At 42.9% G+C, this 15,947-nt stretch overlaps 1 protein-coding gene across 3 annotated transcripts in view; it reads right to left on the bottom strand.

The window, feature by feature from the left end:
- The window catches only part of PELI1 (pellino E3 ubiquitin protein ligase 1), a 46,556-nt gene extending 31,427 nt beyond the window's left edge, over nucleotides 1-15,129 (bottom strand). Inside the window, exon 1 of one of the 3 annotated variants that reach the window (XM_083857453.1) lies at nucleotides 14,819-15,129. Coding sequence is in view for 1 of the 3 variants with exons in the window: in XM_083857447.1 (XP_083713573.1) it covers nucleotides 2,520-2,574 (55 nt within the window). In the remaining 2 variants the exon portion in view is untranslated. The other 2 variants (XM_083857451.1, XM_083857447.1) reach the window with 2 other exon arrangements.
- Nucleotides 15,130-15,947: the final 818 nt, after the last annotated feature.

The following is a 15,947-nucleotide window of genomic DNA, read 5'->3' as shown; positions in this document are numbered from 1 at the left end:
AAAAAAAAAAAAAAGTCCAGAATACAAAAGTTAAGCAAAGATAACGGAAGGCCTAACAGAAAGGGGCATTGAAATATTATAGCCAAAACTCCCAGTGAAGTGGCAGCCAACTGAAATCAAAGATCATAAGAAAAGCTTTCTTGTTAATTGAAAGCAACATGAAATCTCTTTTTGACCACAAATGCACAGAGTAATCTAAACCAGCTCCAGCATACAGAAGACTGAATCCTTTGACAGAACTTCAGCCTTTCAGGTAACTGCCTGCAAACTCAACATGCCTCAAAGATGTTTTTTAGTGCCACAAATGAAGAGTCTCTAATTAAATTTTAAAAAGTAAAAATACTTGCAGCCTGTAAGTTTAGCCCAGATTGGAATTCTGCAACAAGATACTCTTCCTTAAGTGTCTTTTTAAAGCATGCCAAAACCATTAGTTAAAAGGATAATCTAAATAAAGCCATTGTTAAAAAAATAAAACTACATCATGCCATGGCTGGAACAGCTAAGGTACTGGTCAGCAAGGAAGGATTATTTCCTGGCACAGTAACAATGCAGCAGACTTAGTTCTCTCTTTCCTCTCTCTCTTTTTATTACTTTATTAAACCTTCCCAATGTTCCCATATTCTGTTTTTCATCATCTACCAGGTCACTTCACCCAACCTGATACTTGAGCTCAATTATGCAGGTGTAAGTAAGGATTCAGCTGCACTGAAAGTAACTGAATTCAGCAGCATAAGCAAGATCACTATCAGCCTACCTGTGCAAGACTGTACTAGAGCAAACCTTGGCTGGACATGTAATTTAATTCACCACTCTGATTCTGGATAAGGCCCAGACCTTCAAAATAATTACACTGCTGTCAGAGACAATGTTCACTGTCAGGTAGAGTATTTAAGTTGTGTACTGTTTCTCTGAAGAGATGAAGCACTTAAATGCCAGGTCCCCTCCAGCTTCTCAAGCCACCAGCTTCAACACTGTTCCACACCTCTTCCTAGAGTTTTTGGCCTATGTACAAGTACTTAAACACATCAAGTCCACTCTGACCATCACGTTTCATTAGATAGAAACCTCCTCCTAATGCATTTTCCAAGGAGACTCTCAAGTTTATAAAACAAAGCTGCAACACCTACATTACTTTTAAAGGTCTAGACGATACTGCACACTACTTCTTGAGCTTCCCCTTGAAACACACTGGCAGAGTTAAGGAATTTTGGACTAACAATTCACTCATGATAGGAACTTGACAGAAAATCAAGAGGCGCACTGCAGTACAGGGCTGATCAGAAACTAAAATAAATATGCAGCACAAATTCAAGTTGACATCCTTGTGTTAAATAATGAAGTGGTGTTTCCCATACCTAAAATGTTTCAGGCTGTTAACCACCAATACTGACTGCTCATAACTAGTTTCAGGACTTTGGCAGTTGAAATAGAAATAGCAGCCATTGAAGTACTGATAGCTTTGATCATGAAAAACATTATTATGATTAGCATCTCATGCCTATTTGCTCCAATCCCCTGAGATGTAAAATAAAACTATAAACATTTTCAAAGTTAGATGCCAAAGTCCTCTCACTATTAATCACACCCTTTGTACTTGAGGCTGTACTCTCAATTTCACTAACATTAACTCCACATGAAAACTGGTCTAAGCAAGGTAAAGTTGATGTTCTCACAACACCACATTACTGCTTTGGTTCAAGCAATACTGAGAGGAGGCAGCAGCTGTTGACCTCAAACCAGAGGGCTAAGGAAAAAGAACTAGCCACAGATACATTCACAGGCAAAGCTACAGAAAGCAATGCAAGAATTTTAAGCCTACCACATCAGAAGGATATATAGTCAGTCTAACAACAAAACTTAAGGCACAGCTCCCTGAACCTCTTAGGAAACTCCCACAGTTAATTTGTTTCTCTTGACTTAGTGAGAAAACCCAGCTCACGGAAGAGCTCTGGTCAGCAGCTCAGGAGCAAAGACAGGCCAAGGACTGCACAGCTCAGATCTGGGGAGGGGGAGCTCTGTGTGTGCACAGTCCAGGGAGATAAGATGGAGAAGATATCGCTCTCATCAGGCAGTAAATGTTGTATCAGAGACTCTGAAAATAACCTTAGCTAGAAATCCAACATTAGGGCAAGAGAAAGGAAATCTGGCATAGTTTAGAAGGCCTGCCGCTAATATAATAATCTGCATTTATAAAAGCTGTGGTGGCTGTAGAGAGATTCTATCCAATGAACTACTTGGATACTTAAAGAATTCCCTTCCACTTACTTTAAAAAAAAAGTGATTAGAGAACAAATACCTTTACAGGTAATTAGAGCAAGACAATAGAAGTAGTTTGTACTGTTCTACACTTGTACTTTTAGCAGCTTATCTCAATCAAAATCTTCCAGAGCTAAATAAAAGCTCTATTTGAAAGGAACTCTGGAAGTAGTTACCAAATTCTCTAGACAAAAAATTTGAAAAGAAGTTCATATGCAAGTAAAAAAGCTCGTTCTTGTAGAACTGTGCAGATGTAGACTCACCGTGTTCAAGCCCCTCGAGATTGTAACCGTGTTTCCACTTGGATTTACGATACATAATCAAAAGCCTCCCGCGCAGAGGGAAAGGGACCTGCTGGTGATGGTGGCTGTCAACAATGAGCTGAGATCAGTTAGCTGCTAGTGCAGACAGGACAACGATTTTCAACACTGTGAGAGAAAGCCAGAGTGAGACCATATGGTTAAGCCCCATCCACATCAGCAATTGAGAACTGTCAGCTGGCAGAGGCACAGGTAGATCTACCTGTCACTCACAGCCACTATAAAGAATGCTTTCCTAGAGGTTGGCTCAGTGCCTCCTGGAATAAATGTGTCTTTGAACACAGCATATATCCCTGTCTCCTAGTGCAAAGCAACTCAAATGATCAGTTCTTCAACATTATTGAGGGAATTCAGTTGCCAAGTTGGTAGGCTCAGGATTTACTGAAATTTAAGAATATGTTCTAGAATTATACTGGATAAGTCACAGTTTTACATTTACAGGAGACTGCCAGTTGCAGGTAAGCATTAGACAAGCACTGTCAGCAGACACCCTGGCTGTGTGTTATTCAAAACCACACAAAATAAAGGGATGAAAGGGCTGGCTTTAACGTCAAACTGCTCAGAGAAAGGGGAGTTGGACCAGATGAACTCCAGAGTTCCCTTCATTGACAAACCTGGCCACCAGCACAGAGGCATGAGCTTTCCATGCAAAGACAGAAGCCCTGCATCACGGAGCAGAGCTTTATTTATTTATATTACTTACCACCTATTTTCATGACTGCAGGAATGCCTGAACTTAGTTGTTAGCATGTAACAGGAAAACATTTCTGCACTTAAACAATTTTAAGGTGGCATAAAGCACTGCTGAGTGCAGCAGGCCTGCCTGTGGCACAGCAGCTCCATGGCAGGAGGTTCTCCCCAATCATGATTTCCACAGACCCACGCTCCAAACTGTTTCCCAACTGGATTTACTCAGTGCTGAGTGCACCTGAACAGATGACAGTAACAAAGAGCTGGGACCACCTTCCATATGACTGTTCATTTCCAGAAAAATAGTAAAATCATATATTTCTAAATTCATGGACTAATTAATAGTGAGATAACAGGAAATAAGAATTTATTTCTGAGCAGTACTTAAAAGCTACATTAAACCTTGAAAAACAAGGAAACTTTACTCCCATTTTTTAACTAGAGCTAGTTTTGTTTTCTGTGTACTCACTCTTCTCTTCGACTTATTTTGTTCTTTTAATTATATTCATCAGTAAAAGACTGCTTAGTACAGCAATAATCTTACTAGCATCCATACAGAGTTAAAACTAAGCTTATATGACGAAGGATGTAAAATTTAGCTTGAAAACAAGCACAGTAACAGCAATAAATGAAAAAAAATAAAATTCTGTCTCTGTTACAAAAACACACTTGGAACAACCTATAGTTCTGTCTTCATCAGGGCTTAGTCATTTCCTGTACATTTCTTCACAGGGCAGTATTTTGTCTGCTCACATTAATGCAAGAGACCTCCATCATCAGTTGTTACAATAAAACCTGGGACAAACCAACATTAACACAGGTTATGGTCCAGTTGGAAAACTCTTCCCCAACAATTCTTCTCAGTTGGTCACTTGGTTGCAATGCTGGGAAAGCACCTTCTGACACTGCCTGGCAAAGAAAACCTGCAGAAACTGAACAGGCTCCAACAGAGACTCCAGGACATGGAGTGGAATGAGAAGACAGGTGTAGGTCACAAAATGCAGTCTCTGAAGATTGAGAGATAATATCTGAAGATTGTCAAAGCTTAAGTAAATTCCCAAAGACTAACCAGCATCTCTGAGATGGAGTAAAGTCTGAAATATAAACTGTAGCTGAGAACTAGACACCTGGCTTAAAACCATGTTTCAGCATAAGAGTGAAGCTTAAGAAAAACCACCAGTTGCCATGATTAGGCTTACAGTACAGACTAACTTGGAATTCCCACATATTTTACCTACAATGACTATTACTAGCAGGGAATGGAGGCCTCATCGTGATTTTAAGTCTCTCTCTATCCAGAGAGACTCCCCACTTAGATGCAGGTCTCTGAAGCACTGAGCAACTTTCCCCTCTTGCTGGAGTTTTTCAAGTTGCAAAGCAGAAGCCAGAACAGACTGTCATTTAATAAAAGCAGCCTCAGCACAAGGAGTGAAAGGGAAAACCCAGGCTTCACCAAATGCCATGCTGCTGCTGCACATCAACACAATGGAGGGGAATCCTGTTCCACTCTGAGTGCTATGAGCCACCTGGCCAGAAGCCATGCTTATGCACAGCTACTTGGCCTTGAGGGTTGAAAATAAAAGATGAACAGCCAAAATTTGAAGCCAGCAGACACAGCTGTCAGGCAGGGATCAGCAGACCTGAGGACTGAAGCATTACAAATGTTCCAGCCCATATTGGTTGGCAATTTTGCACTATATCCTATTCTTTCCCTCAGTTATTTCCTTCCTCTCTTTGTCTACCTACCATCATTCCTACTTGTGCTCTGCTTCTCTCCCCTACCTCTTCCCTTTTTTGTCTCTTTGGAGTCCAAGGTCTTTCTGTCAGGCTTCTTTCTGTTCATACAGCATGGAAGTGTTGAAAAATCAAAGTTCACAATTTTTGGTATGTTCAGCTTCCTGTCTCAGCATTTTATAAAAATCAAGTTTCTTGAAAGATAGTTGGCAGACTGTGCTTTTAACACTGTCCTCAGTCCCAATGTATCAGTCAGTATTGAAGAAAAGAGTTCCCAAATAACGCAGTGTGCTGATTTAGCTTCTACAAATGGAGAGTTTGGCCACTGCAGAGATGTCTGATCTACAGCTCTCACTGACATGAACAGTCTCTGGCCACACAAATAAACACTGTCATGGTTCTTCCCCAAATTCCTGCAGGGAAAAAAATTAAGATGGTAGCAGATTGGATGGAACAGCTCTAAGAAAAATCAATAACAGTAACTGTAAAATCTAAAATTAAAGTAAGTCTGTTTTTGATGCTTTCAGTACACACGGTACATTAAATTTGGCATAAGCCCAATGGAACATGAAGTACTTGTGGACAATGTCTGCCAAGAGCTAGAAATATAGTACTTAGTCTTTAAAGAACAAACAGAGAGCCTCAGCTCATTTCTACTTTATGCATCTGAAAAAAAAATTAAATCAAGGTGATCCTTCTGTGGGAACATTTGTATTAAATCTAATTGGCATGCTTTGTGCAGTGCTGAATGGAACCCATGCCCATTGGCAAAGAATAACTATTTGTCATTCTGTAATCCATTCCACTTGTGACAAAAGGTTACAGACAGATGTTAGACCTCCCCACATTCCAAAGCACTGTGCTTTCCTGATCAGCATCAGGTTTGTGCCTCACGTAAGTTCTCTGCCTGCTCCTCAGTCATGCTGACACTTCTAAACACCTGACATGGTGAAAGCAGAAGAAAAATGGGGAGCCTGAACTCAGGCTGCACTATGGTTTTTTTCACCCACCTTTCCATTTGTTGGTACTTCATTAGTTTACATGCCTCAAAGCAGAGCAAGGTTTGATTAGTAACTGAATGCTTATTTGCATTTCTGTAGCAGCCTCCAAACATTAACAAATTAAGCATCAACACACCTGCGAGTTCCTTACCTTTCTTAAAATAAGGACAAAAAAAAAAACAAACCCCAAGAGACAAGCCTAACATCCATCTGAGGCTTTGGAGACATCATGCACCATCTCAGCGCACAGGTTCCCCTCCTTGCCATCTCCTGTGTCCTGTGTTTTTTCCTAGTTGAACAGGAGAGTGGAGCACAATTCCAGCTTTGTTACATCTCAGCGGCAGCCCTGCCCTGGGAAACTCTGGAGTAGCAAGAGAAGAGGAAAATAGGTAACGCTACACTTGACACCAGCCCAAAGTGAGGCAAGAAACTTCTCATGCCATCTCAGTCTACATGTCAGCCAAGCACTATCTGAATCTTTAAAGCTGTTATTTCTTGGTGATTGAGGCTTTGAAATACATAATGCAGCCAGTTAAATCTGACTGCTACTCCTCCTCATTAACAGCTGTAAAATAATAGCAGAACGTCTACAATACTGTCTGTTATGGACTCAAAAGACTGAAAGATACCAGACATTTGATTATTAACATGACAATGTTCACTTCTCCCCATGGCTGGTCTCTCTTGGCTTTAAAGTAAGCATTAACTCTTCCCTCAGCTTTTGGATCAGGCTCCTCTCTCTACTCCTGTTTATACACTGGCAACTTGTTCAAGTCCCTCCCCAAAACTGGGGGAGTAAGAGAAAGGCAGCAAAAATTCTTGTAACACTTCCCCTCTTGAAGCAGAGGTTCCTCTTGCTGTCTATGCATTTATCAGAAGAGTGATATATGAATGCTTATTTCAGTGAGGAAAAAATTAAGTAGTCTATATATATATATATATATCTCAGCACAGGAATTCAAAAGTAGTTGCTGTACCAAAGTCACAAATGGTTTATAAGCCCACACTTTCTACTACAGCACCCTGATCTTTCTCAGCCAGCAGTGAGAGGAACAAGAAGCTACTCCAAGTTCACATCTGCTGCTCAGAAACCCTCTGAGGGTTTCTAAAATACTGGCCACAGTACTGACTGCATAAATATGCACACGTGCAAGGAACAAAAAAAGGGATAAAAATAAAAGCTATTTGTGCATTTATTTGCCTGCATGATCGAGTTGAGTTCCTCAACTTCAGCAGGTGGCTGACAGCCTAAATAAAGTAATACATCACTTCTTTTTAAAAAGACAAGAGAAAAAACCTCACCCAGCTGTTACTTTCACCATGGTACACTCCAGCCCTCAGGAACAACCTTGAGCAATTTACAGAAACCTCACCCAACAGGCAACAGCTCACACTGCACCAAAAGGGAAAGCTCAACTGGAATGCTATTTCCCATCCACCAAATGCAGCACCTAATAAATACTAAAACAATTGATGTGGGCTACCAGGAGCATAGCAATTACCTTATTACTGGAAAGAAAAAAAAAAAAAGAAAAAAAGAAAAAAAGAACAAAGATCTAGTATGATGGATCCACCTACCACAGGAATTAAGAGATGATGACTTGGCCAGGAAAGCCATCTAAGCACAAAGGGGTGATCACCTGTGTTCAGACTAATATGCATTACAATGTCATTTGTCTAAGGCTTGGTCTGCTAATCCCAAGGTACAAAATGCAGTTATAAATATATATGATATGTATATACATCTATATCTATATGTATGTATGTATATTAAAACACAATCTCTTAACTCTAAGAGCCACAAGGACAGCAGATTGGAGTAGGAAGCAGTGTTTATCTGAAGTGTAAGCACTACCACCACAAATTTGCCTCAACATTATCACATGAGAAAAAGAACAAATGAAACATTAAGTGTCTGCTCCTGGGCCTTCTGGTTCTCTGCACTACCTACTGAAGAACTGTTACACCTTTGCCCTGTTAAAAACCAGTTTTTAACCAACTGTTTTTAAGTTTCAGGCCCATTCAAACTGGTTCTCTCCCAACTCTTTATTGAAAATACATTAAATAAATACCTCCACAACTGAAATTAGGTGTTCCCACAATGGCTTGTTTCATCTGGACTATTATCTTCTCCCCTTGTAATAATTAAACTGCACAGACAATGTGCTCATGTTAGTTGCAAACATAATACAGTTTTCTGTGGACTTCTGAAAGCAGCATCCTAAATGTGAAACATAATGACCATGAAAGTTTGATCATTAAGATGAAAACAGCAGTACTGACTGAACAGTCCATAACTCTGGCTTCTCAAATATTAAGTCAACTACTCTGGTTTCCTACATAGGAGGAACTCTCCCAGTTTCTACCAGAAGATTTTGTAGCATGATCCTAAGTTCAAAAGATGGCAGTTGCCCAGCAAAAAGGAGTCAGATCCAAACCCAAGAGGGAGCACATACCTTACCTCAATATTAGTAAGGGTTGAAGCCACTTTACTCCCTTGTACTGCAGCACAGAAGCTCAAAGGCATCTTCTGCTAACCTTAAAGTACAGCAGCAATCTAAACACAGCAACTCAAATATCTACCCGCATTTATTTCCTTCCACATTGAGCAATCAGCACATTTGAAGTGGCTCAGGAAAAAAGTAAACCAAGTGAAACAAAGGAAAAAAATTACTGGGAAATGACAGAACTGACATTTTTAGAATACACCAGTTTATCCCAAGAGGTGCATTAAGAAAGCAAAATGAGCAACAAGTTCTTTAAAAGTAAGTAAATTACTTAGAATAAGCCTCCATCAATGATGAATTATGCATTTTTACCCCTAACCTCATACCAAATAAACAGTTCAGCTCCATGATCTGACATAAAGATCATTGCTTATTTTTCCCTGTTGAAATGTGTGTTAAATCATGATTAAGACAATAATTATTTTTGTAAAAATATCGTGTGGAACTGCAACTGCTTCAGATAAGTGGAAAGGATATCAAAGTAGCACGAGACAAAAATCTCAGTATACATATTAACACTTAAAGAGAAGAGGAGCCTTGAGATCTCTTAGCAGAAATTCTTCAGGGACCACTTTTATAATTTAACACAAACAATTTGTCTTAGGACAAAGAAAATACAGATGCAGTACTCAAGCTTGTATGATTTAAAAAACCAAATCCTTATTGGTTTAATACTGCTAGACTACTAAAAGCAGAAGGATCTGGGAACAGAGAAAGTGGCACTTTGGGGCAGACCTGCAACTCTTGGAAGGGCATGATCTTGACACAAGGAAAGGAACTAGAAACATATGGAACCCCAGGCCTAACTTTGTGACTAGTTAAACATTGTTTTAAAGGATGTGATGTTTAAGGGAGTCCTCTGTGTAGGCTGCACAGGCACATGAGCTCCCTTTCCTAAAGCCCACAGCTCTACCTGGGTGCCTTGCAAGGTATTCCAGACATCACTGATCAGTTCCTGGGCAAAGCTGGGTGAAATTTCGAGCTGGATGTAAGCCAGAGATGCCAGTCTGACTGCCCTGACCCAAAGAACAATGAAGCCATTAGTGGTTTTTGGCCCAGATCAAGGGGTTAGCATCCATGGGGATAAGCTGGCAGGGACAAACTAACCCAACAGCTGCCACTTTTCCAGTTGCTCACTACATGGTTCAGATAATTAAGCACTGAAGAGACAAGCAGGACAGTGTGAGACGTACAAATCACATCACCAAGTTTCTTCTCACTGTGCCCTCACAAATTCTTGCAGGCCTTGAGCTCCACACCGATGTCAAATCTTAACAGTCCTCCCAACAAAAACCAAATCAGTGCCCTCAAATTCAATCTCCATTCCTTACCTTGTCCATAAAGTAAGGAAAATAGGTACCCCAGCTCAGAAAAGAGTATTTTCAAGCATTTGTAATGAAACTCAAAGGGTTATATAGGTACAGAAACATTACAAACTTGAAATACAAGCAGCTAAGTACATCCAGACAGATGAATCAATTGGCAATGGAAGGAAAAAAACAGTGGTGGTGGTCTACTTAAAAGAAAATTCTGGCTAGGCAGGGATTTGTGTTTTATGATTTTTCTGCATTTTGGTTGCTTTGGGTTTTTTTCTTTTTTTTGGTTTTGTTGGTTTGCTGTTTTGTATCTTCAAGTCCTAGCTCCAACAAACTATCCCCCAGAGAATCCTACTTTATTGACTAACTTACTCCAAACCCACAACCTAAAGTATCTGCACATTTATATCCCTCATTCACTCAAAACCTCAATCAATCCACGAAACATCATTATCTAGTAGCTATTAATATTATCAACTACCCTTAATAATACAAAAAAATATTCCAGAGATAATTTCTGGTTTGGGCCTTTTAATACCTTCCTTGCTGTTCACCCTGATGTAGCCAGACCTGCATCTCCCTGCCCCAAATATCTCTGTAGTATTAAAAAAAACCCTTCTCATAAGTAATGCTTTTCTCCCTTCTAAAAACACATTTAGGCAATAAACTTTTTCTGGCACAGAAAAACATCTGGTTGGCACAGCTGTCTAGCCAACATCAAGGCAGCCCAAGAGTGTTTTGAGCCAACATTGACACATATCCCAAGTCTCCTACAACACAGACAGGTGAACAAGGAAAGTGAGTGTGAATTGAACAAATGCTCTTCCTGACAGGAATATAATTACTGGACCAGAGTAAGAGGTTTTGACCGCTCCTAATCTAAAAACTGCAATATAGCTTTAATTAGAAGAGTAAAATTATAGGATACTCCCAATCCTGAAACCACAGCCAGAAATTCACTGTGAGATTCAGTCCGCTCTGCTCTCCAGCAGGAGATTCAAGCCCAAAATTCAGCATTTACATAAGTACCAGGGGTGGCATTCAAGTCACTGCGATTCAATCCAGCAGCGTGGATTTAAAACCAAGGTCAGCAGATTAACTTTTATTACCTGCTCATGAACCGAGCCGTGCTCCTGCATGGCAGGCTCCAGAGGATCCCATCAATCCTTAACCAAACACTCCCAGGCAGGCTCTGCACTCAGACTCAACCACACGAGCTGCTGACTCGTTCACACTTAAGCCCACGTCCCCAAATGCCACCTCACACACCAGCCAGGAGACAGGGCTGGTATTGATGAGCACCCACCTCCAGCACAGTGTGCCAGCAGAGGACAACAGCTCCTTCCTGCAAAGCTTGGAGTTTCCCCACTCAACTGTTTCACAATCAGCTCATCACTATAGGGTTATTCCAGAAAGGTCACTTGGAGCAGCTGGGAACATTTGGTGCTCCAAATCATGTCACATGGGTCAGAAAAAGAGGGCCATGGCATAGGGCTCACCGAGGTAACCCAAAAGCTGTGCACTCACTCATGGAAAGCACCCAAGTACCTCTGCCTACCTGAAGAAAAAGTTTCTTTTCAAACCAATATAAATGCAGAATACTTGTAAAAGAACATGCCCATACTATGCAAGACTGTAATTTTTCTGCAAATCAAGTTATTGTCAAAGAAGTTTTTACTGTTTTTTGCAGAAGGCAGAAACAAGGTAGAGCTTGTCCTTTTTTTTTTTTTTTTTTTTAAGTTTCAGGAGGGTTTCTAGCAGGACAAAGAGTTTCCATCTTTTTTAACTTGTAAGGCAGGCTTTTGAATACATACATTCAAATATTTTAAACAAGAAACACAATCACTTGTAACTACCAATGGCCACATCCATTACAAAATATTAGGGCCACAAAAAACGTGCCATGATTCTACTTTATTGTCCCAGCCCATCCCCAAGCATCCACTGGAGAGCCCAGAGTAGCACAAGGACAGGGAAATGCATCCCAGGAGCTGCCCACCACTTCCTGAGAGGCACAGAACCCTCAGGTTCTGCCCAACTGACACGATTTTTCACAACTGAATTGCTATTTTTCCTTCTTCCCCACGAATCTTTTCACCCAGGTAGACCAACTGGGCCTGACTAGAGATATTAATGGCACTAATTATAATTATTATAATATTAATTTCAGCGGGACTGGGGACCTACAGTAGTAATAGTGTGACACTTCCTGGTGCATCCTGCACACGGGTAGATGGAAAGGAAACAGAAACAAGATCAGATGGAAACATGCTCACTTTTTTTTTTCCACTGAAACTCAGCAGTGCTCGACCTACTTCCTACCCCATGTCTTTGCTGTCACTTCCTTTGACAGTTTGTGAGCAAGCCTGTGAATCTGGAGATTAAGGAATGAATGGCTAGGAGGTAAAAGAGCTGGGCTTTTTCATCCTGATGTTCAGTCAAAACTTTTACAATCTAATCAGCCAGGCAGTGACCAGCCAGCAACAAGTACCTCCAATTACTGGCATCCAGCAGGAATTGCTAATCAACTGGTGTAATTTCTCTCACAAGAATGCACTTAAAGGTGACTGATTTCTCATGAAACACCCTCATTCTCCCTTTTTTAGCTCAGGGCAGGGATTAGCATCTATGAACAGCTTTGGGTTTTCCACTTCCTGTCTGAAAAGGCATTTTATATAAAAAAATACTTGCAAATAGCTCCTTACAAATGAATAATAGTTTTTAAATTCCACCAGCTCCAAGTATATGACCCTCTATTTTGTACCTACAACCACAGCCACTAGCTATAAATGCTGAAGTGAAAGGATCCCGTTTTCCACGCCTGGTTTCTTAATAGAAACCAATATTGCTACCAAAATACAAAATGGTTGTAGCAGAGGTAGTATATCGATGGTAGTAGTTACTCAAAATGTTAATTTCTAAGGTGACCTGCTGTGTTGAGAAATACGTTCCAGCGTTTGGTAAGAACGGAAACATTCACGAGGCACACACGTTACAAGACTTTACTCAGCGTTAACAGTAGGTGCTCCTACATGTTTAATTCATTTGAAATAGGAGACGTCGAAGCTTAAGGTAACCCAGTAGCAACCTACATACAAGCGAAATGCATTCCTAAAGCTTCCTGCCAGGCGATTCACACCACTTCAAAGAGTTAGGACACTTCTCCCGCACAGCACCAAGAGAGTCTAATTTTCCCACTACCCCTGCTCAATTTTCAACAAACCACGCTTTTTCTTAGGGGAAAAAGGACAGTGGTGGAGAGGAAAGAGGGAAGTGTCCCGGGCAGACATCTGAACTTTGGCCCTGCATTTACTGCCCCCAAAACTGTCCGTCTAAAACATTACAAAGCCACCCAACAACACGCAAACGTGAAGATCTGGGCAGCCTGTTCATCTCCACTAACCCACAGGCGCCTCCCGGAACAAAAAGCAACTGAGGATGCATCATCAACAGGTCATCTGGCTGATTCTTTGTGGGGGAAAAAAAAAAAAAAAAATTCGAAATGCTGCTGAACAGAAACCGGAAACGGCCCTTTTTTTTTTCCCCGTGTTTCCCCCCGCCTCCGATACGGGTTCAAAATGGGAAAAAAAAAAAAAAAAAAAAAAAAAAAAAGAACAACAACCAAAACCTATCGTCCTTCAGATGTAGAAGCGCCAGCTCCTAGCTAGCTGAAAGGCTTTGTGATTTTCCTTGTCGAGTAGTGTTTTTTCAAGGCAGAGGGGTCCCAAAAATAAAATAAAAAAAGGGGGTGGCCTTTAAGGCCAGAAACACCAGCATTACAGCCAGACTGCTTTTTGCTCCCATGTATTCCAGAAGCTGCATTTCGCAGAGGTGAAGCAGCTGCAGTTTTTGAGGTGGCAGTAAAAACAAAAACAAAGGGGGTGAGAGGGGAAAAAAAAAGCTTCCGGTATAAAAATGGAACTGATTTAAAATATATCCTTTATCAGACTGAAAATTATTCAGCTGAAAACACATCTGCTCCTTCTCTCCCCTGCCTTTTGAATATCTTCTCTACAGCTGTTGCGGGGAGAAATGTCCCCCTCGTACTAGATGCCCTCTGAAAACGCATTATTTAACTAGGTGAAAACAAGAGTGAAAAGAAAAACCGGACACAAGTTGCGCTGCTGCACGGCGGGCTGCTCACAAAGGAGCCAGGGCTGGGGAGAAACCCTGCAATTCCCCCAAGAAGCTTCAAATTAAAGACACAACTTACCCACCACCTCCCAGCTGGATTTTTTCCAGAGTAAAACAACATCAAATTTGGAAGAGGTGGAGATTAATTAAAAAAAATAAAAAAAAATCCAAAGAAAAAGAGGCAAGCTCTCGCAGCAAGTGATTTCAGGTTAACAGCAGCCAAAGAGAATGCCCCTTTGTTTTGTTGTCACCCGCCTGCGTGCTGCTCCCATTGCGCGCCCCGGCACGGGCGGCTGCGATCAATGGACCTGGCGGGGGGAGAACTCGTTCTTTCCCCAAAAAAATACACATACACCATCACCGCCTCCAAAAAAAAAATTAAAAAAATTCGCCCTCGAATTCAACAGAACGCTGGTGTTCAAATATTGAGCGACTTTTTTTTTTTCTCCCTATTTATTTATATTTTTTTAAGTGATGTTTTTCCCGAGGGCAGACGGCTCCATGACAAAGAGCTGCCCCAGCCCCAGAGCGGGGCCAACTCCGGGTGGAGGGGGAGAAAAATATTTTTTAAAAAAATAAAAATAAAAAAGAAGACAAAAAAAGAGGACAAAATAAAATATAAGAGGACAAAAAAACTTCTCAAGCTCCGGTGTAAAAAAAAAAATAAATAAAATGGAGAATTATTTCAGAAGCAATCACAACGAGGGAGCCCTGCGAGGCGCAATACAAAGCGCGCAGGGCGGCGGGAGGGGAGGAAGGAGCCCCAGGAAGGCAGGAAGGGGGCAGGCCCCGGGCAGGCCCCTCTCCCCCTCGATAGCGGACTGCGGACGGGGCTCTGTCGCGACAGGAGCGATACTCACCGCGGGGAGGAAGGAAGCGGGCAGCAGAGGCGCCCCACGCCGGCAGGCCGGGAGCGGGGGAAGCGGCAGCCTCAGCCTCCTCGCGGCCGCGCCGAGGGCCAAAGCTCCGACCGGGCGACAAGGCAGGAAGGCTCAGAGAGTTCACCTCCGGCCGGCGGGGCTCCGGCGGGCCGGTGCTGCGAGCCACAGGCCGGGGAACAGCGGCAGCAGCCGAGGAGAAGAAACCAATGGACACCGCCGGCTCCGCCGCCTTCACACCGACTGCCGCGCACCGCCCCGCCTCCCCGAGCACCACCCCCCGGGGGCGGGGCCGGGCGGGGACACGCCCCCTGGGCGGCCCCGGGGCATGGCGGGAGTTGTAGTCTCGTCCCCTCGCCCTGCGCTGAGCACAGCCCGTGTGCAGGTGTGTCCCCGTGTGTGCAGGTGTGTCCCTGTGTGCAGGTGTGTCCTCGTGTGCAGGTGTGTCCTTGTGTGCAGGTGTGTCCCTGTGTGTGCAGGTGTGTCCCTGTGTATAGGTGTGTCCCTATGTGCAGGTGTGTCCCCGTGTGCAGGTGTGTCCCTGTGTGCAGGTGTGTCCCTGTGTGTGCAGGTGTGTCCCTGTGTATAGGTGTGTCCCTATGTGCAGGTGTGTCCCCGTGTGCAGGTGTGTCCCTGTGTGTGCAGGTGTGTCCCCCTTTGTGCAGGTGTGTCTCCGTGTGCAGGTGTGTCCCCGTATGCAGGTGTGTCCCTTTGTGCGGGTGTGTCCCTGTGTGTGCAAGTGTGTCCCTGTGTGTGCAGGTGTGTCTCCGTGTATGCAGGTGTGTCCCGTGTGCAGGTGTGTCCCCGTGTGCAGGCGTGTCCCTGTGTGTGCAGGTGTGTCCCCGTGTGCAGGTGTGTCTCCGTGTGCAGGTGTGTCCCGTGTGCAGGTGTGTCCCTGTGTGTGCAGGTGTGTCCCTGTGTATAGGTGTGTCCCTATGTGCAGGTGTGTCCCCGTGTGCAGGTGTGTCCCCGTGTGCAGGTGTGTCCCTGTGTGTGTGTCCACTTACCTGCGCTTCGTGTGCTGCGCAGCACTGAAAGCACACAGAGTCCCGGGCTGCCTCAGAAAGGGAATGTGGCCAGCAGGTCCCCCACCCCTACTCCGCTCCCGTGA

The sequence above is a fragment of the Zosterops lateralis genome (genome assembly GCF_965231275.1).
Source record: "Zosterops lateralis genome assembly, chromosome: 3".
Lineage (NCBI taxonomy): Eukaryota > Metazoa > Chordata > Aves > Passeriformes > Zosteropidae > Zosterops > Zosterops lateralis.
Note: the sequence above shows the minus strand (reverse complement) of the source record. Positions and strands in the feature narration are given on the sequence as shown.